The sequence below is a fragment of the Cryptotermes secundus genome, unplaced genomic scaffold (genome assembly GCF_002891405.2).
Source record: "Cryptotermes secundus unplaced genomic scaffold, Csec_1.0 scaffold529, whole genome shotgun sequence".
NCBI lineage: Eukaryota > Metazoa > Arthropoda > Insecta > Blattodea > Kalotermitidae > Cryptotermes > Cryptotermes secundus.
This window is the reverse complement of record NW_019737988.1, coordinates 240574-266737: the sequence shown is the minus strand read 5'-3', so window position 1 is coordinate 266737 and position 26164 is coordinate 240574. Positions and strand designations below refer to the sequence as shown.

The following is a 26164-nucleotide window of genomic DNA, read 5'->3' as shown; positions in this document are numbered from 1 at the left end:
ATGTCCCCACAAGGTAGAATCCCTGGCACAAACTGGATAGGATAAGTGGGCTCTAGAGGCCACCTGAACATGCTTGTAGCAAGGAAGAGGAAAATACTGTCTCTGCTGGAAATGAAACCCCAGCCAAGCAGACTGTGACCCATAAATTTCATGACTAGTGGATATCTTACTGTAATTATAATCATGATTCAATTTGGTTATTTATTTTTTTATGTTAATTCAAAAGCTACAGGAGTCAATTACAGAGTTAGTACAATCAAAGAAATAAAAAGTTAAGGAAAACAACATAGAGATGTAGGACAAACATATAACACATTCTACTGTATAATATAAGGGGCAGTCAAATGAAAATGGGTCACCACGTATAACTCACATGGCACGCAAGTTGGTAACACAGGAATTTGCTTACGGTATGAACATCTGGTGGGGAGTCGGGAAAGCACAGTGACAACGTGCCCTTGTACACTAGTCGTTTGTTTATTGTGCTGGAAGGAAGGTCAGAGCTAGGTGTGGTCATCCAACATCAGTAATGGAGGCAGGTAAAGAAGAACAGTGAAGTGTAGTGCACTTTGACTGCTGAAGGAGTAGGAGGACGAGAAATTCATCCTCGCATGTCTATTGTTTATGGTGAACACAGCATGTCACGTTTGTGTGTGCTGGCATGGCATAAGAGATTCTGAGAGGGACGTGTGTCACTGCAAGATGATGCTTGCCCAGGACAGGCTCATCGTGTCATCACTCCTGATGTTATTGTTATGTTGGTCATATCCAGGCAAACTGATTGATCACTGTGGAAGAAATTAGTCTTTTGATGGGAATAAGTCACGGTTCCGAACATGCCATTGTGACAATACACCTGCTGTACCACAAAATTTGCGCACAGTGGGTTCCATATCAACTCACGGAGGAACAGAATATTCAGAGAATGGCTGCATCACTGGATCACTTGCAATGATACCATGAGGAAGAGCATGCTTTTATGTCCCATACTGCCATTGGGGACGAAACTTGGTGCCACCATTTTAAACCTGAGAGCAAGTGGCAGAGCCAACAGTGGAAACACGTGAATTCTTCACCACCAAAGAAATCCAAAGCCATATACACAAGTTCTGGTAAAGCGATGATGTTCTTCTTCGACTGCAAGGGCCCTCTGCTTGTCGAATTTCTCGAGCATGGGGCCACAATCAGTGCACAGCGCTATGAAGGCACTTTGCAGAAACTGAGATGTGCCATAAAGTCAAAACCCCCTGGAATGCTATCGAACGGCATTACCCTTCTTCATGATATTGCGCGCCCCCACGCTGCCAACTCTGTGAGGAATACGCTACAGAGATTTGGTTTGGAAGTGCTTCATCATCCCCCCTACAGCCCAGATCTCTCCGCATGTGATTTTCACATTTTTGGAGACCTGAAGAGAGACATTCGTGGACATTGGTCTGCATCGGACGAAGACGTGTGTGGCTGGGTAAATATGTGGTTCTGTAGACAGCCCACAAGCCTTTTCAAGGAAGGGATTGACCGTCTTATCTCCCAGTGGGATAAATGTATTAACAGTTTTGGAGATTACTTTTGAGGTAAGAAATGTTTTTTAATATGTTTTGGCTTCTGACCCGTTTTCTTTGACTGCCCCTCATATATACAGGATATGCTGTCTTGATTTGGGTTGATAAAACCAAGTTAAGGAACACAGTTTTCAAACAGAAACAGTTGCCAGTAATGAATAGTACTCACCATCTCTAGCAGTTGCATATCGCTATGTTTGACATTGCGACCAGGGCTAACAAGTACACCAAAACATCGCTCAACCTCCAGGCCCCTTTCATTCTCCGACACTTGCTGTACTGTGAGACAGAGCTGCTTTTCTAGGTTCAAACGCAATTTAAAGCCGCTTCGATCCTTTGGCACTGCACTAAAACCACCCTGCATCATAATGAATTAATAGTTCATTTGAACTGATAGTTCAAATTGTTTATTTCCAATGAATGACATATACAGTACCACAAACAAACATACTACATAATTACATGCAATAAGAAATCAATCAATAAAGGGAATATTTTGAGTGCTGGATGGCGAGGCTTTATTTCTAATAAGGGCATTACAAATTGTATGCAACACTGAAGTCAGACTGTAATTCCTTTTTGGAATGACTCTTTCTCTTGAAAATTAATTACATACAGCAAAGGAAAGAAATCACTGCATGAGTTCGTCCCAAAAAACATAATGTCAACATTTTGTACAGAGATATTGTTCACTGTATGTGAGAAAGTATTCAACATAAATAGCTTGATCTTTGGGAACATGAGCTCTGACTTCTAAAACATGACAATGTACCAGCTTATCAATCTAATTTCATTCGGCAGTAGTTGATGAAGTATGGCATCAGAATGCTTTTGTACACTCCCTAATTGCCACATCCAGCTTCTGCAGATCATTTACTCTTCCCAAAAATGTAATCCACTTGAAGGACCACAGGTTGCAGTCAGCACAAGAGGTGAAAGAAGTTGTAACTGTGGCAGCTAAGGAAGTTACAGGAAAATGTTTCCAAGAGTTCTTCTAGCTCTGTTAGACCACAGCTACTTCAAATGCAGTGTGCAACAACACCCACCATGATAACAGGTAATAACACTGCTAAACATTCTTTATTAAAACTAAGTATATTTGTTGTGTTGACATTTAACATAATTCCTATACATATTCTTTATCTTTTTTACTCTATCAAACATATCTGTACTCACCCGACTATCCTCTTCTTTGATTTCCATGCTCACTTCAAACACATATATTTCTACATGTTCTTTGTCAGGTGGCACTGCTGGTCCAAGATCACTTGATGTGATTGAACTGATCATTGGCTTGGGCACTCGCTGAAAGGCTTTTGCAAAACAGGCTGACACCTGACCTACCTGTCAACAATCCATTATAAAATTTCCTTTCATATTTAATTATCCAATATCTGTGTATCATAAATTATCCTAAAATTCTGCTATTACTCCAAAGGTTACATACAACCAAATTACACGATGATAAATGTGGGTAGTAAAATGGAAGAGACTGAAAGGGAAGCAGTGGTGACTTATTTTAACATTTATTCTAGTACTTAACTGTAGCCAGTATTTTACTAACTCAGAAATTCTGGCTAAACTCCAACTTCAACAAATTTTTAAACTGTTACCTTAAAATATGAGGACAGAAATTCACCTGTGGATGTATGGAAACATGACTCTTTATTTTTACAGAATTAAGAACAATTAATTTTATAGATATTTCATAACAGTAGCTTTCTTTTTATAATGGTGTCAGCTATTGATTTTGTGATCACAAAGAAAGACTTCATGACAGACAACATATTCATAAACTTTATCACAAATGAGGAATACAGAGGGGTTCTTTCTCTTAGTTTATTTAAAGATATAGTACTTTCTCAGTTTCAAAGGTTATATAGCAATGAATGGGAGAAAGTATGTAAATCATACACTTTTAAAGAAGTGGTCATGGCATTTTTAATTCCAATACATGCCTGGAAAGATTGAGAATAATCAGGAAAATAAATAATAGCTTGATTTTAGGCCAAGTATCAAATCTGAGATCTTCTGAATATGCAACAGGAGTACTAACCACTTGACCATGTTTGATGAATACAATATTTTCAACAAGTGAATGCTGCTTAGCCCTTAATCTGAATCATATGGACTTGAGGAATTCAGACATTTACTTTAAGTTCCTTTGCATAATTGTGACAGCTGCCAGTAGATATTGCCAGTAGCTTCTCATTCTCTCACATGCTTAATGTATACAATTTCACCCCCCTTAGGAGTGGCCTCTGTCACAAAATCAGAATATTAACACTAATATTTTGTACCATTATATTTGTAAGTTGGTTAAGTGACGAGCTATGGGTTGGAAGGCCAAGGCTTGATTCCCATCAGGGCAAGAGGTTATTATCTTACCCACAGCATTCCAGACTAGCTCTGGGGCACACCCAGCCTCTTATGCAATGGGTATCATTGGTACTTTTGCTGGGGGAGTGTTAAAGCATTTGGGACATGAAGCTGACCACTCACCTCCATCTAGTGCTGAGGTCGAATCTAAATATGGTGGAGCTATACCTCCATTACTCCATGCATCTTCATTGCATGGTGCTTCATTAATTAAGCACAAGGATAACTTTACTTTTACCTTTTACATTTGTAAGGATTTTTCAGATTTTTATATCTATGTTTATATACACAGACTGCTTTGCTACTCGATATACTCTATACATACACCAAATCACTGAAAAATAATATCTCATTCAATTTGAGTTTTCATTTGTGCATGTACAACGTGTCACAGAGACAGTCACTTAACATGCCCACCACCGTTAATGTGATACTCCAATTGCAAGAACTTTTTTCCTTTCTGTCTTTGCAGAAAACACCATTACTGGGAATATTTATCTCAATATATCTGAAATGTGAAAATACAGTTGCAGCTGACTCACAGCATGATAGGACCTTGCCTCATTTTTGTTTTCAGGTTTGCCACACACTAAATGCTACATTTTGTAATCAATGAACTAGAAGAAGTGGGCCAACAATATGGCTTCCAAATAGTCCAGATTTCATACCACTGAATCTTCTCTTGTGGGATATGTGAAAAACATTATATATATTATGAAAAAATTCATGGTCTGAGAAATTTACATGAGAGCTCCAGAGCTGTAGTGACAGTCACTCTGGACACATATTGCCAGGTCTCAATTGAAACTGAATGACTGGAGGGCTGTAGGCTATAAAAATGGTGCTCACAGTGACATCTTTCTATGCAGAGTTCCTCAGCATTTCCTAGAAGTAATTACCATGTTTCATTTTATACTTCCTACAACTAATTTCTTCACTTAATTAAAGTTAGCCTACCAATATATTCTGTACATTATTATTATTTTTATTGCTAGTGGGGTGGGACTAAGTCCCCTGTACGGCGGCCACTTGTGGCCTATTGTACCAGCCCCAGATGATAGGTGAGGATGACTGTGGAGCAATTGATGGAATGAAGATTGGCAGGGGAAACTGAAGTACTTTGAGAAAACCTGCCCCAGTGCCACTTTGTCCACCATGTATCCCACTTGACCAGACCCGGGATCGAACCTCAGCCACCGTGGTGGGAAGCCAGCGACTAACTGCTTGAGCTATGGCGCGGCCTATAAGAGTGACATATTATGCTGACACGATGTTAAATAACTGAAAATATATTATAAATAGGATTACATGAAATTAAAATTCAGGAGATTCTTTTGCATATATCACACTGAGATGACGGTTCTGAGAAGATAATTCCTGTGATAATATGCTTACATAACCAAATTGCATAAGCTGCAGTTATACCGAAGTGTTAACATACCTCTCTTCTACTGAAAAAACAAAGGCTTGTTTTGTAACAATAAATCTGATGACAAGCACACAACACAAACACCACAACTAACATACATTGAACACTGATGCTGTTCTAAGAGCTCAAACAGTAAACAATATGCAAGCAGGCTTGGCCAGTTCACACCTCCCATTAGCATATGCAGTATACTGCCAACCACTCTTCTACAGTCAGACCAAATATTTAATATCCCTGGTACAGTCTATTGAGGATTCTTTGATTAATAAATTCACGTTTCATTTGAATTGCAATTCTGAGCTTAATTTCATTGCAATGAAGAAGACAAAAATAGTAATATTTTTAGAGGTATGATAAACAAAACAAAAGCAGAGAAAATGTAGACAGTGAAGGTCCTAACTGATTTACAGTAAGAGTGTACCACATCTCATTTTAGTCTTCATCTAAAATTTATGGACTCATCTACAGCACTTCAAACCAAATGATGGTCCTCACTGTATTTCTAATAAGTACAACTGTTGCATGACTCACTATAGAAAAGTATAGCTCCAGACATTCTATACAACATTGAGGTTAGTGGTCAGACTGGCTACCCTAGCCACTGTACACCCCCAGGGAAAGAACTCTCAGTATATACAGAATATGAGGATGGGGGGCTGCAGAGTCTGTCTGGATGCAGCAACGTAGAACACATCTACTGCCTCTGCTAGGAATCAAACCTTTATTCCTTGTGCTTCTAGCCTACTTGCTAAACAGACTAAGCTATCACAGGATCTTTGTTGACTGTTTCATCCAGAAACCTGCGATTTATTCTTTTACTTGAAACCAGTAAATCTACTGCCTCCTTTTATGTTCTCAGTAAAAACTTTGCAAGATCAGTACTTTCAGTATATTTTTGTACCTCATGACTTTTGTCTAACTAGCATATCAGACCATGGGTGCTGGGTTCCACAGTTAGATAACAGAATATAAGCCTATGCACTGGGTACCTAGTCTGAGGGATGGCGAACAGTGTTACTACATGACCATTCTAAATACATATTTTATGGCTGGCTAGCTAAGACATTTAGATGGGACCACTTGAACAGAAGCTGATATTCGTTTCTTCCAATAATGTATTGTTCTATGTGCACTTTTATAGCCTTACACAGAATCTGAAAGACTGAAATATAAAAATGGGATCTGCCTAAAACATAACTTTGATTTTATCATGAAAATAACTCATACTCTTTAATCAGCAGCTTTTCCCCTTTTACAAGCAGAACGGAAAAATAAGTGACCTACCAGCAAATGCGGAGCCTGTAAACTGTATTTAACACATTAAGTTTGTTCCAAGATAGAAGCCAACTAGGAACTTGGTGTTAACCATGGAGTCTTATTTCCAACTATGTGTCAATCAGGATGTTGGTAAATAACAGTGAGGTGTGACTCAAAAGTCCCCAGACTCACATAAAAAGCAGAGGTAAGGGTACTGTAAAGGAGAAGTTGTCCCTGTGCTTAATTACTTGTGCACCATGCCATGAAGACAAATAGGGGTGTGGAGGTATGCATCACACATTCTTAACATTGGCAGTAGATGCAGGTGAGAAAAGACAAATCTCTTACTCTGCCAGGAATCAAACTGTTTCATCAGTTGTCCAGCCCACAGCCAATTACTATACGGACAGGGCTACTGCAGCACCCCCAGAGGTAAGGGTCTCAATCTATATAAATTCTACCACAACAGTTTTTTTAATTTTTCTTCTGAAATCCTTTAGAATACCACAATTGCATAATATCAAGCAAGTAATAAAAGCACCCTACTGAAAAGTTCTTATTTTTTTGGAACAACACATCACCAGGAGCTATGCCAGGAGATTGGGGCAGGGGGCTGATCATATTAAGTGATGTGAAACTTTCCCAAAACCTCCTTCACAGTGCTATGATCTGGCTGATACTGTCATTGCAAAGAATCCAGTGACACAGTCAAAAATGTGGACTTCTCCACTGAAACTTGTCTCTTAGGCACTGGAGAATTTCCAAACAGAGTAACTAGTTTAAAATTTGGCTCCCAAAAATAAATTACTAATAAACAGTTCTTCAGAAGTCAGGAAAACATAAGAAACAAAAAATCAACATAATAATCACTTTTTATTCTGATATGCCCTTGTTTCCACTGACACTGATGCTTGGTCTTTGGGGTGCTCTGAAAAATCCAAGTCTGATCATAAGTGATGGCATGCTCGACAAATTTTTTCATTATGAATGCTGGAGAAGACTGGAACAAATAAATTACACTTCATATTTTCCTTATCAATCAAAATACATCACATAAACCACCTTCATGTCCAAGTCAGTCATTAAAACATGTCATTCTAATACCTCCAAGATGTCAAACAGTCCACTAATAATGTGGCACTAATTACTGTTATCACTTCACTCTGGAAATTTTCATAATTCTGGTTTGCCACATAATTCATCACTGTTCTTGTCATATCTGTTTTCTCTGAACTCTAAACTATTTACAAACTTGTATTCTGAATATAACTTACTCACAAAAGGCAACTTTCAACATCCCAAGTTTTGCAAAAGGTTTTCTGTTCTAAGAACTGCTATCCAATTTTAAAACGAAGGCACGAGTAACACTTAACATAACTGACCAAAGAACAAAACAAACAGCAAGCACAATTACAACCTGGTAGAGTCTGGAAAATAATAAGTCAGAGAAATATTTTTTATGTCTGCACAATTTCCCACACTACCACACAGCCCTCCCTCCAGCCTTCTTAACAGTGCGGTTACTTTTAAGTCACCCTGTATAACATTCTTTCAGAAATGAGGAATCTGGTACGGAGTGAAAATGTATACAGCTGTCATAATGGCTTCAGAGTATAACAATATGTGTTACATGCACTCAAATGAACAGACCAGGATATCCAACTGTATACAATTATGTAACTTACAGTAACAAGACACATACAGCAGGATTGTGAGTAATATCAAACACAGAACTTTATGTTGCATTAGTACTGAGAATGAATCAAGATTACTTGATAGAAAAGGGCTTTGTACAATGGAATGGATGAGGAATTGGCTTAGTTGTGACTCTGTTTATGGTTATTATGCCAAGAAGCCATTAGAACTTCTTTAATCTCTTAAAGCATATGTCTAAAAAACTGGTACGATAAAATTAATAGTTTTTAGTTACTTATTTTAGATATACAGTTTTTATATCATTGTATACTAGTCTTTATTTAAATTTATTATACTATTAATGTATGTTATACAAAACTTATTAATGACATTGTTTTAACTGTTGAATTTTTAATTAACAGACTTGTATAAGACTGTACAAATTGTATAAGGTTTGCCATTATTTTTACTACTAAAATTAACTTATTTATTATATTGAATATGTTTATCAGTATTTTGTTACAAATGTGTATGCTATTGGATGACAACTGTAATTATTAGTTGTGACTGTAACTAGGACGATCTCCACATCCGCATGAGAATGTATTCTCAACAGGATTTATGGAAGGTGAATAAAATGAAATGAAATGGAAACGGAGCTGAAATATAAACTCAGAATTAGTAAAGTTTGTAACTTTTTCAACAGTGAAAAAGAAATTGAGCGTTTGTGTGAGTCTTCACACCTGAGCATGTGGAAATATGTAGGGAAAGTGTGGAGAGAGATATGTTCTGGGGTGCATATGCAGTCAGTGTACAGAGTGTGTGAAGAGCACCTAAACTTTTTTAAGTTGAGTGAATTCGGCTATTTCAGAACTCAGTAGACAAGGTTCTTGTAATCTGAGAAATCAGCAAATGATAAGTTTTGTGTATCATCAAACATGACATCCTTAAGGATTTACAAATTGGGGAAGTTGAGAGGATCAAGGCCATGGACTGGGCTGCAGTGTATAAGTGACACAGGCATTTCAAGGAGGGCCAAGAATCACTGGATAAATCTCAGAAAGGGAAGGCAACAGATAGCTTGTAATGACAAGAATAATGCTTCTGCTCAAGATCTCTCAGAGGACTCTCGACCAGTTGATTCACGAGTCAACAGTAATCCATGCTTCTGAACAGTTTTACCACAGGCGATGAAATATGGTGCTACGTTTCTGATCTCCACTCCACATACTAAATCTCATACTAGAATGCATGGCAAAATCATGACACAAAGATAGCTAACAGATGCTTTGAAAATGTGGCACAGTTCAAATATTTAGGAATGTCAGTAATAAATCAAAACTTAATTCAGGAGGAAATTAAGAGGAGGCTGAATTTGGGTAGTGCTTGCTACCATTCAGTCCCGAACCTTTCGTCTTCTTGTCTGCTGTCTAAAAACGTAAAAATTATACCATACAAAATTTTGCCTGTGGTTCTGTATGGGTGTGAAACTTGGTCTCTTACATTAACGGAGGAACATAGACTGGGGGTGTTTGAGAACAGGGTGCTGAGGAGAATATTTGGACTGAAGACAGATGAAGTGATGGGAGGTTGGAGAAAACTGCATAATGAGGAGCTTCATAACTTGTACTCTTTTCCAAGTATAATTAGAATGATCAAGTCAAAGAGGATGAGATGGGCATGTATGTAGCATTAATGGAGTGAAGAGGAATGTATAGGATAGTGGTGGGAAACCCAGAAGGAAAGAGACCACTGGGAAGACCAAGGCGTAGGTTGGTGGGCAATATTAAAATGGATCTTAGAGAGATAGAATGGGGTGGTATGGACTGGATTGATCTGGCTCCGGACAGGGACCAGTGGAAGGCTCTTGTGAACATGGTAATGAACCTTTGAGTTCCACAAAATACTGGGAAGTTCTTGAATAGCTGCACAACTGGTAGCTCCTCAAGAAGGGATCAGCTCAATGAAGGCACACTCACTGCATCAGTGTTATTGATGGAGGTGACAAAAAAACCTGTAGAAGTGCCTGCAGCAGTGGTATAGCTGCTGGCACAAATGTGTGACAGCAGAAGGGAACTACTTCAAAAGTAATGTGCAATAAAAATGGCAACAATGGCAGATAACCTCACATGGGGGAATGATCACAAACATTTTGGCTCCATCACATATAAGTCAACAAAGGAAAAATTAAATTTATGTGCTAGCATCAGAGCGCACAGTTACAAATTGTGACAATTATGTTTCCTTGTCATTATACTATAAGAAATTATAATGTAAACAGATGGAATTATAGGGTTTCATATCTTGAATTAATAAGTTTGTTGGTATCCTCTGTACCAGATCATTTATCCGGTAAATCCTTGAAATTGGCCATAATCACATCCTTCTAACTTATCTCCTCTGTCACATACTTAGAATCTGTATTAAAGTGAAACATAAAAACACACAAACATACATTATACCATGTCTTGTCCCTATATTTGCAGGTAATTATAAACTTAGCCTTACTCAGATGTTCTAAATAAATTCACAGAATTTAATTAAACTTGGTAGGAGTATCATGTGACAGACATTTCATCATTGTGCCCTTTGACACCATATCAATATCTTTGACATATATACAAAATACAATCTGGGGGCATATGGCAGCCTTGAGGTCTCACAACCCTACAGGTCTGTATGGCCTGATTTTTTTTTTTACAAGATACTTACACTGATTGTTCTCCATTTTCCCACTGTTGGTTTCTACTGTATAAAAGCAGTCTTTGTCTACCACTGTTTCATTGCTTGGCATCTACTTAAAGCATGTACATAAGTAACCTGTGTCTGTCACTGTTTTGGTTACTTGAAGCCATTTACTACATGAGATCACTACATAATGTGAAAGCAGTACATGGAAGAATGTTGCTTAATGGGAACATACATTCACAAGATTGTAATTTAAAAAAGCACGTGATTCCACAGTAGTATATACAGTATATTCATTAAAACAGAATGCAATTTCATTACTTCTGGACAATCTATTATAAAACACTGGAGAAATGAGCACTTTCAGTGACTTCTTTATGGTAATGGGAATAAAAAAATCATAATAAATAAGCAATTTAATCACTTCAGAGCCATTTATTTAATGAAAAACCAGGTAATGAGCAGGCACTTTCACTAGTCATTAATAATTCCAAAATAGAATGGTTTGAAGTCCAAGACAACAGTGACATTACAGTCACCCAGTACAGAAATGTGGAAGGTTGTACGATAACACCTCTTCAGAAAATAAATCTTTGTTATAGTTATTTTGGTGTAAAATATAAAATAATAACAGGTGTTGCATTTTCCTTTTACTGGCAACAGACTTCTTATTATGGACTATGCTCCACAGTTTCAAAATCCTGGTTATTACACATTTGCTTCAGGATTTCTTATGCTCAAAGTTCATGTGAATTTCACAGTGCACTTGAAACAATACTCGTGGTTGCATAGGACACTCTGAATGGTTTTTGCAACATGTTCCATTATTACATAACATTTATTTTAGTTTGGCACTGAAATTATTTGCACCTTTTGACAAATGTACTCAAAATCTCTTCATCAATATACCCACTGTGTTTTGAAGATTTCTCCTCTATGACCAAGTATAACTACAAAAGTCTTTCTGATCATTTAGATCAGAATATATGAAGCCTCACCCAAAAGAATATCTGATAATTTCTCCATTATGTTTTCCTTTTTTCCATCGAGATACCCATTTGTTCTGATCCAATCTAAGCAGCTATACCTCTACATGGTCTTTCACAAACTGTTTTGCTTCTACAACAAAAAAAGGTCAGTGTACTATACACTTAAATTATATGAACAGAAAAGATTGGAAAAAAAGTAATTTTTTAAAGCACCTCCACATAATCATTTAATTAATGTGTATTTGCCTTGACACAGTTTGGCATACAAAAATAAATATCCCATTAGGCAGTTTCTCTAACAATTCTGTGAACATATTGCACACTCCAAGAAGTTCATCAATCAGTTTGAGAACTGATGTTATAAACAAACAGATGAACATGACTTGACTTTATTCATTCTACACTACTTGCAGCTAATCATCTGTGACTTGGTTTTCAATACTTACAGCCTCAGGAATGTCACATCTGAATACATGGCACTGAAATATGGCTGATTCTTGGGTGTCTCCATGAGACCATGTGAAGGCAAAGCATGAGGCTTCAGTAGATCCCGCTGTCCCTCTTGCATAGAACAGGATGCGGTGAATTTCATACCGAGCCATGATCACATGAGAAGCTGCATCATATAGTCTGAAAATTAATATGGATTTCATATTACATTTTCAGTAAGTAAAGTAAAGTAAAAAAAGTAAAGCTATCCCTGTACGAGGCCGTGAAGGCCCATAGGGTTGTGAGACGTTGAGGGTTCCACATTATCTAGACAATCGGCTCAAAGATGGCGGTAAGGTTGCCAGCCTTATGTGCCAGCTGTGCTTTTCTCCCCAGGAAAATTATTTAATTAATTCCTGGTACTCATTTCTGTTAGAGGCTGAGTCGACCACAGGGCCATAGTGCGGCTGGAAGGATTAGGTCAATTGAAAAAAGTCCAATGACCTCATCGGGACTTGAACTCATGACCTTCCGGCTTGCAGCATAGTGCCTCAACTAACTATGCTACTGCGATTCAGTAAACAATAATAACCCATACTTCTCCATCAGAGTTTATCAAAATGGTATAATGCCATAATTACTGTGTTACTATTTTTTTTAAGTTTAATGTTTTAAAATTAGATACTTTGAAGTTTATTACTGATAGTGACAAATATGTTTCATAACACATGAGCAATGTATCTTAAAGAAATAGGGATGTGAGGGTATGAGTTCATTAGTTTGGCTCAGGACTGCACGAGTAGCTGGCTCTCATGAACATGGTAATCAGTTGCCAGGTTTCATAAAAAGTAGGGAATATTTTGAGAAAGATACTCTCCTCCATGAAGTTATGAAGGTAGTTAATTTTGTCACCTTAACTCACTAGGGTGAGATTTACTTTCTTTTAAAAATCACATTTTCAGTAAAGTTGTGAATAATGCTTCCAAATATCACTAATGAGGTTATTCATCCACTTTCACAGAAAATCTGCCCTGTAGGAGGACACTGAGATGATAAGATTCATTCTTTAATATGGTGGTGTTTTGCTTCTGAAAATATATAAATCTTAATATGCTAACAGTGAAAAACTATTTACTGATTACATGCGCCTTACTTACTTACTTACTCACTCATGGAACTGAGACATTCTGGAGGAGCCACCAATTCTGCAGCTACTCAAGAATTCCCCAGCATTTTATGGAACCTGAAGGTTCAGTACCGTCTTCACAAGAGCCCTCCACTGGTCCCTATCCTGAGCCAGAGCAATCCAATCCACACTATCCCATTCTATCTCTCTAAGGTCCATTCCAATATTGTCCACCCACCTATGCCTTGGTCTTCCCTGTGGTCTCTTTCCTTCTGGATTTCCCACCAATATCCTATACGCATTCCTTGTCTCCCCCATTCGTGCTACATGACCTGCCCACCGCATCCTCCTTGACTTGATCATTCTAATTATACTTAGAGAAGAGTACAAGTTATGAAGCTCCTCATTATGCAGTTTTCTCCAACCTCCTGTCACTTCATCTCTCTTAGGTCCAAGTATTCTCCTCAACACCCTGTTCTCAAACACCCTCAGTCTATGTTCCTCCCTTAATGTCAGAGACCAAGTTTCACACCCATACAGAACCACAGGCAAAATTATAGTTTTGTATATTCTAATTTTTATGTTTTTGGACAGCAGATGAGAAGCCAAAAGGTTCTGGACTGAATGGTAGCAAGCATTACCTGAGGTCAATCTCCTCTTAATTTCCTCCTGAATCAGGTTTCCATCTGTTATCGTTGCTCCCAAATATCTGAATTGTACATTTTCAAAACATCTGTTTCCTATCTTTATATCATTATTTTGCCCTGCATTTTGTGACAAGACAGCAACATATACTTAGTTTTCTCTGTGTTTACTTCTAGACCAACCTCTTTACTTGCGTCAATTAAAGTTTTTGTGTTTTTCTTTATGGTATCTACATTATCACCCAGTAGATTCATATCATCGGCATAGAACAACAGCTGATGTGTTCCGTTTAATTTCAGTCTCACCTGGTTTCCCTGGACCTTCCTAATGGCATATTCTAAAGCAAAGTTGAAAAGGAGTGATGATAAAGCATCTCCTTGTTTTAGACCATTCTGGATAGGAAATTTATCAGACAAATGTTTACATACATGGACTTTACTATATGTTTCGTTCAAACACATTTTAATCAACCTAACTAGTTTCATGGGTATCCCAAATTCTATCAGAATATTGTACAAAACTTCCTTCTTAACTGAATCATAGGCTTTCTTGAAGTCTATGAATAGCTGATGTACTGTCTCATCACACTCCCATATCTGATGAATGCAAAAGATCTGATCTGTAGTTGATCTGCTACATCGAAGCCCACACTGATGATCCCCAATAATTTCATCTATATATGGACTTAACCTTGAGAGAAGAATATTGGATAAAATTTTATATGACGTTGACAGCAGTGATATCCCTCGATAATTACTACAGTCAGTTTTATCACCCTTCTTGTGAACTGGTACAATAACAGACTCTTTCCACTGATCAGGCAATTTTTCCTTATGCCAAATAGAAGTAATTACGTAGATTGTGGATCTTAGAATGTAATATTTCACCTCCTGCTTGAATAAGTTCTGTTGGAATTTGTTCACTACCTGGTGATTTATACCATTTCAATTTTGCAATACAACTTTCAACCTCAAAAGGTCTAGGATCAGGTACTAACGGCTCAACTGTATGGATTTCTTTCTGCCTAACATCACTGACCCTATGTACATTCAATAACTGAGAGAAGTAGTTCCTCCATCTATTCAAAATGTTGTGGGGATCTACAAGCAAATCACCATTCTCATCCTTCACTAAGTTACTGCTAGGCTGGTAACCCCTCTTTAAAGTCATTCATTCCTCTATACAGGTCTCTAATGTTCTTGTTCTTACTGTTCATTGCAAGCTCATCAATTTTGTCTTTCAGATATTCCCTCTTTATGTTTCTGAAATGCCTGCTGTTTTCACGTCTTATATTGTTCAGATTATCCCCATTCAACTTGCTTGGATTTGATTACATGCTCTTATATATATAAAAATATTTTGTCTACTGGTCTCTATATGGTTCCCTCCATTCTGTTGCCAGGCATTGATAATCAGTTTTTAAGCACACTTTCAACCCTTCGGAGGCCCATCTGCTGGCATGCATGAAAGAACTCAACAACTGCTGAACAGAAATACATGAAATTTGATGGTGGGGAGTTCAATGTTACATCTAGCAAAGGTAATTAAAAAAACATTGTGAAACTTTCTGTTGCAGCCTGTACAAGTCATACATGGAATCATAAATGAGTACATGACTTACACAACTGTACCATCTGATGAATTTGGTACAGAAACTGACACCTTGATGGCTTGTTCTGAAGACTGTTCATTCAAAATGCTCATATTACGCTGAATTTCTGCTTCACTCTTTGGAGCATTGATAGCCGCTGCTCCTAAGTATGACACACCACTAAATATTGTACACTCCTGCTGGACATCTGGAACTGGAATAAGGCAAATATTCTAATAGTCCGGTGTTAAGAAATCCAAAAGTTTATTACTAAAAGTAGAAAATTAAAAACATTCTGAGTCCAAGTACAGGATTAGATAACCTACATTTTTAAAATCAATCAGACTACAGATCACTGTCACCTCTTGTATGCTGCATCTACTTCACAAAAGCACCTTTTTTTCATTTAGGTCTCTCTTAAAACAAACTGCAAGAAAATACTAGAATTACCATAAAAAATGATGTGCTATCACACCTGTTTAACAAAGTGTTACTTCATGATTGTGACTTTTGTACATTAGCTTCTCTTCTACATGCATCTGTAATAAACTTAATAAACAACGAGAACAACTGGGTACTAGAGCTTCTTAATTGACCATGAAAGTTTGCACACTGCAAGAAACAAATACTGACTTACACTTACATAAGAAATTGCTGTTATACATTCTCTATATTATACCCTGTTGTAGCACCAATCCAAAATAAATTACTTCATGCATCAAACTACACAGCAAACGTAATGCATTATACCAAAAGATCTTGTAGCATTAACCAAATAGATATAGTTTATTTAATGAATGTCAGTATCTCAGATTATACAGCGTTGGAAAATGAAAATTAGTGAATAATGATTTGGAAAGTATATGCAAATAAGCAGTTTCTGGCCTAATTTGAGATACCAGCTCAGCATTCTCCAGGAAGGTCTGAGGAAAACCAAAAACTTCAGTCAGGATGGCTGATGTTTCAGCTGAGATTCAAACTAGGTGCCTCCAGAATATAAGTTAGAAAATGTTATTATCTGAAAGAACTTTCTCAGTGACACCTTCAGTATTCAGACAAACTTTACTTTAATTTCTACAGTACTTTTGCACAAAACATTGGAGGCTAATACTGCAATTACATTACTGGGAAAAACATTCCTTTAAAATTAGAAGGGTGTTATTATAAAATTTTTTATATAATACCTGGCCTATCTTCATCATCTGACTTCATAATATCAATTTTTTCCGTTTCTTTTGATGCTGTAAGTACTGACTTCATTGTATCAACTTCATAAAACATGCTCTGGCCAACTTTCTTGATTGTCTGGTTCACTGGCACATGTTTAATTGTTGCAAAATTTTCCATTTTAGAAACACAGTTGGTATCCTCACTTAGCACTTCAGTTAAAGATTTACACAAGTCATCAAGATTACCATTGTTGGCAATCTTCAAAAGTGGTTGTTCAATGGTCAGTAGCCCTTTCCCAGCTGAGCCACCATTCACAAATTCATATTCATCACTCGTTGCTACAGAATCGTTTGATTTGACACTGACACTATCCTCCATTACTATCTGAAACATAAAACACTAATGTAATATGTTGACATACGTATCTCAACTACCTTCCATTATTTTTTAATTAACAAAGATTAATACACTAAATTCTCACCTGCTTCACTTCATTTAATAACGAAATAGCTGCTCCTACTGACACTCTGTGTCTTATGATAATAAATAATGTCTTAGGCCAGTAAAACTTAAAGAGAGTTACACCTTCTGTCAAAAGGTGTAACAGCCAAGATTTGCACACCCTGTTACTGTCACACTCTCTAATATGTCAATATAACACATGTCTCGATGTGAAATACATAATATACAGGTTATATAGATTCATATATTAAATTCCTTTATCGTGGATGCATACGCAAACCAGATAAACATTTTCCACCTCACTCTCTTCCGCCATCATGTACATAATCAAACATACGCATCAAAGGTTATGGACTGGTGTGAAGCAGAGATTCATAGCGAGCAACGATAATAATCAGTTCAATAAAAAAAAAAAAAAAGTAAAGGTATCCCTGTAACAGGCCGTGGAGGCCCATAGGGTTGTGAGATGTTGATGTTCCCAAATTTTCTGGACAATCGGCTCATAGATGACGGCAAGGTTGTCAGCCATACGATCCGGCCGCCCTTTACCCCCAAGAATATTCCAAGAATATTCCTGATACTCATTTCTGTTAGAGGCTGAGTCGACCCCAGGGCCATTGTGCGGCTGGAAGGATTAGGTAAATTGAAAAAATCCAATGACCTCATCGGGACTTGAACCCGCGACCTTCCGGCGTGTAGCATAGTGCCTCAACCAACAGAGTCCGTGCCGCGACCGTTGCTATGAAATCGATCGGTAAACACGTTTCAACAATATAGGTTGTGGGGTCGGTTCTCTCAAAAAAAAAAAAAAAAAAAAACAGCAAAAAAAACCCGCATTAGCGTAAGAAGAGCCGGATATGGGGGGCACCGGCCACTCCAGGAGTTAGGAGTTATGGCCTCCACTGGTAAAAGAGGGAGAGAGAGGGGGGAGAAAGAAAGAAATGAAGAAAAATATTGGATGATGGCGATACATCTGGATGTCCTAGCACCTTAGCAGGGAATCGTTCGGGACGAGTTGGCCTTAGGAAGGGAGCGGATGTAGTAGTTGGAGATCGGACAACAGGAAGGAAAAAAACATCGAGCCAGGGGAAAAGAGGACGTTGCAAGCACAACCCTTATAAACAAAAGGAGCACTTATAACGCTTTCAGACGTTTCCTCTTCAATGGCTCTGCTCTTGCACTGCTAATCTCAGTGAACTATGTAGGCCCTTCTTCTATCCCTTGTCGGACCAGAACTGACTTCTGCTCTCGTCCAAGCTGGACTCTCTTCTGCTACATGCGGCTGTTTGGCTATCTTCATTCTTGTCGCTGATGCTGTCTCCCTAGCCGCGTCGCTGGGCTGTTGCCCTCGCCGGTCACTGTGCTGTCAGGGTCTCTTTGCTGTTCCGAGGCGCCTGCGAGACTTCTCACATATCCATCTTCGGATCCACTCGAAGCAGCCGCTGGCGGACGAGTCTCCGGAGTGTTTTGTGCCGTCCCCCGTGTTGTCTGGGTATTCCTTCAGATAAGAATCGTTATCACTATCCAAGTCGTTTTTCTCACATATCCATCTTCGGACCCACCCGAAGCAGCCGCTGGTGGACGAGGCTCGGATGTAGTCTCGGAGTTCATCGTAAGAAGAACCGCTATCATCTTCTGTTTCGTCCGGAAAATAACCACGAATGCTCTCCGTACCACGCTCCATATTATTTCCGTGGTTCCTTCGCGTTGTTATTTAGACACAGCATTCTCTTGCAATAGGTTGAAATAACAATTGAATGCTGGTTATGGATTTTAACAATGAAGGTTCTCCAAGTTCTGTGGTTACATCGTTACTGTTCTGCGAATAGATAGCCGGTTTCTGGAACGTGATTTAAACCCGCCACCTTCTGAATACGAAGAAAGATGCTACCCGTTCGGTAAGAGTCGCTCTTCAAGACCTTCTCACGGTTGTCCGCGTTTTAGTTCGAGAAGAGACGTTAGAAGGGTCCGGAACGCAAAACAGGAATAAAGGACCTGACCACGAACAATATCGAAAGGTGGAGCTCAGGAGAGCGAGCATACCAGGGAAGCAGAGGAAGGCGCAAGAAGGACATATATGAGATGTTCAAGAGAAGAATATGGAACATGTAGTCGGAACTTCCAGTGGGTTACGGAAAATGAAGAAATGGACTTTGTGGAGGGGTCGGCCTACTCCGAAAAGGAAAAAGAGACTGTATGCGGGGTAAGAGTACCCGAAAAAGTGGGAACACCAGCCACTGTAGGAGTTATGGCCCCCACTAGAGAGAAAGAGAGAAGGGGGAATAGAAGAGAACTTCGGATTATGTTGAGAATTTGGACTGACTGTAACCTCATAAAGGGACCGCTCGGAACGAGCTGCCCTTATGGAGGGAGCGGATAATGGTTGGAGAATAGTTGCTGCAAGAAGAGTAGCCGCACAAGAAGACAGACAGACTGACTGACCGTCAGTGGTAACGTGACTCTGACTCTGACTGTCACTTCTAGAAATATCTGGTCATGAGCCCCAGCTGGGGCTCGACACCAAGACAGACAGACTGACTGACCGTCAGTTGCAACGTGACTCTGACTCTCTCTCTCTCTCTGTCACTTCTACTTATACAGGAAATTACATACGAAGAATCACAATAGTTTTGTGATTTTTCGTATGTAATTTCCTGTGTAAGTAGAAGTGACCCATCTTGTTCTTTTGCGTCTTTATTATCCGGGTTACCCATTTTTCGCTTAAGTTTGTTATGTAGATGTGTATTTCCATTTCTATTTGTCCGTGTCTATTAAATATATTTAAGTCCAGGTAAGCTAAATTTTTTAAACACTTTAAAAGTTTTAATACCAGGAAGGCTGCTGTGATTGTGAAAAGTTGAATATTGTGTACATTGTGTATTCCAGGCATTATGTGTGTATGTAATTTAGCAATCAGAACACCTATTGTGATGGTGGTTTCCGAATAAGTATTGATGTTCCCTCTGAAGATGATCCGTAAGTGTGTGTGTGTCTCTCTCTCTCTATCTCAATTCTCAATTCTGAGACAGTAAAATATGGTCGCGAGTCCCAAGGGACTCGGACCCGAGCAAGACTGCGCTGGCAAGAGCCAGCAGCATATACAAAAGACAGACCCGTCCTCTCGTCAGAGAAGGCGCCCCGCGAAAATAAAACCGTAACTGTCAAACGGTAATAATTAATATCTGGTCATGAGTCCCAGATGAGGCTCGACACCAAGATTTACTGACTGACTGACCGTCAGTAGCAATGTGGCTTTGACTTTGACTTTGACTTTGGTGAAGACTCCTCCCGTGTGGAGGCGGGGTTGAATACCTCCACCGTGACCCTGCCAGTCGTAGGAGGCGACGCAAAGGGAAGTCTCAAATCTGAGACAGTAAAATATGATCTCGAGTCTCAAGGGACTCGGACCTGAGGAAGACCATCAAACGATAATAATTAATATCTAGTCATGAGCCCGATCTTGGGCCCGACACCAAGACTTACTGACTGACTGACCGTCAGTCATAATGTGACTTTGGCTTTGGTTTGGTGGAGACTTCACATAGAAATGATTGAAGTCAAGGCCTTCAGAATATTTATTAGAATCTACTCCCTATTCAAAAGTGAACGTTTAAACGCAAACATCAAACTAACCCTCTATATTTTTTATTGCTAGTGGGGTGGGACTAAGTCCCTTGTACTGAGGCAACTTCTGGCCTATTGTACCAGCCCCAGATGATAGGTGAGGGTGAGTGTGGAGCAATTAGTGGAATGAAGATTGGCAGGAGAAACGGAAGTACTCGGAGAAAACCTGCCCCAGCGCCACTTTGTCCACCACAAATCCCACTTGACCAGACCCGGGATCGAACCCGGGCCGCCGCGGTGGGAAGCCAGCGACTAACCGCTTGAGCTATGGCGCGGCCAAACCCTCTATTAGGCACTGATCAGATCAGTAATGACTTACGCTTGTCCCGCCTGGGAATTAGCTGCAGACACCTACCTTCTAAAACTGCAGGGCATGCAAAACAAGGTTTTGCTCACCACTGGAAATTTTACAAGGCTCACACCCGTCCGCGACTTGCACACAGCTTTCAACTTTCCGTATGTATACGATTATATAACAAAACTGTGCAGACGACAAACAGAAATCATTCAAAATCATGAGAATGAACATGTTCGCGGTATAGGATAAGGTGAAGCCAGACACAGAAAATATAAGAGGCTTAAACTTGGCGGTGGTCAAGCTTACGACCGTTCAAATGACTAAGTTGTTATTGTAGCATAAGATATGTAAGTTAGGCATAAGCTGCTCTGTAAAACCCGTACTGACAGAGGACTTGTGTGTAGTGAAAACGGAAGAATTTTCGATAACATGTTATATATGCGAAATATACATTTGACGAAAGTCAAGTGTATTCATAGGAGACAAATCTATCTTCTTGTCAGAGAGGATGTTACATAAGGACTATTACCGCAAGAGTTCAGAGGGAGAAAAATCTCTGGTCGTGATCCTCAAGGGGCTGACGCCAAGACGAACTGATTGGCGGTAAACCGCCAGTCGTAAAGTAATTCTGACTCTGAATCCGTCGTAACACAACAACGAAACGGCCTAGGTCAACATCACCTTAGCTACATGTTTCGGCTTTTAAAGCCATCGTCAGGAAGAATATATGGTTATCATATTCACACTCTACTGAACGGCATTTCAGTGTGACAGTAGAGCTGGATTCTTGACAACTACGTTACACTATAAACATACCAGGTATAAAATACAACAAAATTATAAAATTATTATAAGACGAAAGTTATACAATAAAATAGGGTTAAGAACTATTCATGTAATTTTTAATATTATGAAGTCAGTGTTGCAATCTTGTTATATTCCAGCGGACATATAGCGGTATATTCATGAATATTCATGGATAATATGACTAATAGCTCCACAAATGCGGGAAGAATGTGTTTGAGAGACATGTGTATGTGCGCTCAGAGTGAAACTTTACCATTCTTATTGCGAGTTAAAGTGGGCTGGATCTGGCGATTGGCTCCTATCTGTTTGACAAATGGCGACACACTTGTTTTGTAAAGTTCCCACCTACTGGCTTAGACATGTGCTTGAAACACCACTTCACATTTTCAGCCCCAGTCTTCTTCATACTAACATTAATCACTCTATAGTCATTAGTATCGCGTTACCAAATAATAATTATTTATATCTCTAGTGCCATTTTGATCAGCGTACTATTACAGATCTCTCAAGTGTTGTGTGGGTGCAGGAACGACTATCATCGTTCCGTCGTTTCTAGATGCATCAGCACTTCCAGACACATTTCATTTATGTTTGATGTTTATTAGGCTACTTTTAAATTATTTCAAGTTCTCAGTCGAATAAGATGATAATATGATGATGAATGAAGGTTTTTCTTTCTTCATGTGTACAACTTGCATAAGCAAGATTTACCGAAAAATTCCTCAAGCTTATATTCCTTTTGTGTTGATTTCTAGTCAACATATTTATTGCTCGATTACTATTGTTATTTCATTTCATTTTACTTTTGTGAAACACCAATTACTTATGTATAGATACTGTATATATTAAACTTCAAAAATGTGTATCGTCGCCGTTTCTGTAATCCCTGACTCAAAAACACTAGTCTATACTCTATATGTACGTATGTTTATGATCTAACTTCATATCAAATTTTACATGTCTGAACCCAAAGATTTGTTTATTACCGACATCTTGCCGAAAACTAATGAACATTTCCGCGCACCGCCATGTTATTTTACACTCCGAAAAAATTTACCTGAATAAAATCTGCATTATTTTCCAACATCAATTGCCATACAACATTCCAGCACCTTGAACTAAGAGGCACTAATGCCATTCTAGTCTCAAATATTTGAATGTCCATCATGCTGTTACTGTATATTGTAGGAAATTTAAAAGTATAGCTTCGGGGTGGCCTTCAATGGCATAAAGTTCATACCAAGTTTCGTGAAAATTTTCCAGCTGGTTTAATGGTTGAAATGGTGGGGTACGCACGTACAAAGACACACACGGCATGGCGATTTTACAAACCTGATTTTGTTTTTTCATTTTAAGGGAGGAAAAAAGGCCAAAATAAGAAACTGGTTAGGATGAGTTCTGATACGAACTGAACGGTTGTTCCTCGAGAACTACAGTTCATAATTGCACTATGCGGGAGGCAAAGTCATGCAACGAAGTCATAGAATAGAGCCCTCTTTAAGAAGATGGAAGTAGGCCAACTGGTCAAGAAATTACTTGTCTTTCATCGAGTCTAACCGAAAGTCGCTTCCATTTACATAAGATATCCAAAACGATTTCTTCCTTTCAGAGTTTCCAATGAAGATCTGAATGTATTTCCCATCTCTATATGCGAATGTTACGTGTTTCGCTCACCTCAGCATCTTTGATTTGAACACTCCAATAATATTTTCTGAAAGATACAAATTATGAAGCTCGTAATTATGTAATTACCTCCACCCCCCTACTAGGTTTATTCCCTTTCTCTCTCGCTCGCTCTTTCTTAGGTTCGTATATTCTCCTCGGCACTCTATTCTCAAATTTAAGATCTTCAAACAAGATGGGAAAGCGCTAGGTGCAATTAGTAACTTATTACACGATATTCTATAAGCAACAAACCTTAACCTCGTTGTCTGTTGATTTGATTCCCTCATGCACGAAAAGCCTGCACCTAAATTATGAATAGCATTCACTTTGACACTGAAAAATGTTTGGTTGTTTGCTGAATGAATAATTGATTTAAATCGCAAGGGGACAAAATGAAAGCGGAAATTACGGTTAATAGTGACCCGACGTTGCTGATTGACTTTCAGCCGACACTCGAAGCATTCCTATATCACTCGAAACGAAGTCCTGCTGCACTTCATTATCTCGGACACCCATAAATTTCCGGTTATAATTTGGTTAAGGAAATCACCACGTAATTTCACAACTGGAATGTCTACTGACTGTGTGGAACATTGCTAGGTTTTATAAAATGACTAACGCAAACGTCCATTTCGCCCTAGGTTCTGTTAAATTAAATCGTATTAAAATTATAAACTTGCGCGTTTAGAGCCACAATGTAATAAGTATATATTTTTCATACCAAAAGTTCCCGTTATTCGCTCATTTTTAGAGGCCATAGTGAAATAATAAAATTCTTTCAATATTTTATAACACTTCTTTGTAATCTAGCATGCTAATTGACGCATGGAAATACCCACTCTGCACGAAAGAGACATGGCATTATTCTAACTTATCATTAAATCCATGTTCAAGAACGAAAGGATGTGACATTACACATCTATTATATTGTCACGTGTAGGGGGTACGCGTGACGAAATTAACCGGTTCTAGATCCGATGATGGGATTTATTGGCATTTCAGTTACAAGTTACATTAAATGATAACGCTATCTCTGTTCTACACACTTTCAGTTCACTGTTGCACACGCACTAGGATTATCCGTCTTCACTTGTCATCTCCTGGCAACGGTTCTCAACAGAGAAATTATCACTTCAAATCACTATGAAGTCTTCTTGTTATTTCGTCTTCAATCACTCTTTACTCCTCTGTTCTAATCTGTGCTCAACAAATCTTCACAATTCACTAAAGACACGCTCCGTTCTCATTCTTTACTCTCAACTGCACTGCATTAATCTCAGCTACAACAGATCTTCATTGTATAGGCTCAGCATGAACCACACAGAAAACACAAGTCACGTGACTGATACCCTGCCAGCCCATTGGCGCGCTGACTGCTGCCTAGCAAGGAACTATAACATTCGTCCTATTGCTGCGTGCGCGTATCGCGGGGTGTATATCGAGCCGTTGCCTAGAAATGCTTTGAGCAAATTCGTTACAATATTATTTACCGCCACGTCTCAGTAGTAATCACTTTATGTATTAAAAGGTTGTCAAACAAGACAGATTGCATTATGCGAGACACCGGCTGTTGTTTCTGATGGTTATCGCAAGGTTTCCTGTCCTTAGCGGCATAACTTCGCTATAGTACTTCCATTAGGCCATGACCACATCCTCCCAAATAATTTCGGTTCATCATTCACCAATCACCCTTAAATTTCACGCTATATAATCTGAGATACTGACAGGGTAGAAGAATAATTCAGAAACAAAGAAATAAACGAATAAAATTTGTGAACCGAACATACCGACCGAATCCTACTTCGTATTTGAGAATTCACTGGTTACTTTCTTGGTCCGAAAGCCAGATATTCTGGTTAACATTTCCGTGGTTTCTTTCACTTCCTCCAAATATTGGGATAGTTTCTTCAGGAGGTCCAAGACCACTTTCTTCTACATTCTTTTCAGCATTTTCACCATTTACAGCATCCATACATTCAACGCAATATCACGTATACAGCTGAGAAAGTGTGGTTAAGAAACTTATGAAATGAAAGGAAACTTGAAGTTCGTAACTCTGAGTAAAAGTTGGAATTCAATACTTCCACTGAAGATGTACTCAGAGAGATACACGTCAAATTGATTACACACTACACTCGAATCAGTGAAAGAATGAAGACGGTAGATGTAGGTTTAAGTCGACACTTTCTCCCCTACCCTACATTCGTTGCACACCTCCCCTCTGTCAATGCCAATAACAAACCAAGAATAAAAAGAAAGACAACTTGTGGAATGAAAGAAGGAATATAAGTGACAAGGGGCTAGATTGAGGGAATAATTGTAAAGGGAGGTAGCTGCTAGGTAGACGGGTGGTGGAGAATCGACGTTCATTTGTCCAAAAACAAACACAGATAAAGCAAATAATTGTA

At 38.7% G+C, this 26164-nt stretch overlaps 1 protein-coding gene across 6 annotated transcripts in view; it reads right to left on the bottom strand.

The window, feature by feature from the left end:
* Positions 1–26164, bottom strand: part of LOC111870637 (rab GTPase-activating protein 1-like) — a 94377-nt gene that overhangs the window by 22152 nt on the left and 46061 nt on the right. For 2 of the 6 annotated variants that reach the window (XM_023863094.2, XM_023863095.2), the window contains exons 2-6: positions 16915–17284; positions 15761–15944; positions 12386–12569; positions 2739–2906; positions 1732–1920 (exon numbers count right to left, since the gene is read on the bottom strand). In XM_023863094.2, coding sequence (XP_023718862.1) covers positions 1732–1920; positions 2739–2906; positions 12386–12569; positions 15761–15944; positions 16915–17284 — 1095 coding nt within the window. Of the gene's footprint in view, positions 1–1731; positions 1921–2738; positions 2907–12385; positions 12570–15760; positions 15945–16914; positions 17300–17381; positions 17670–26164 lie in introns of those variants that run through there. The other 4 variants (XM_023863096.2, XM_023863097.2, XM_033753944.1 and 1 more) reach the window with 4 other exon arrangements.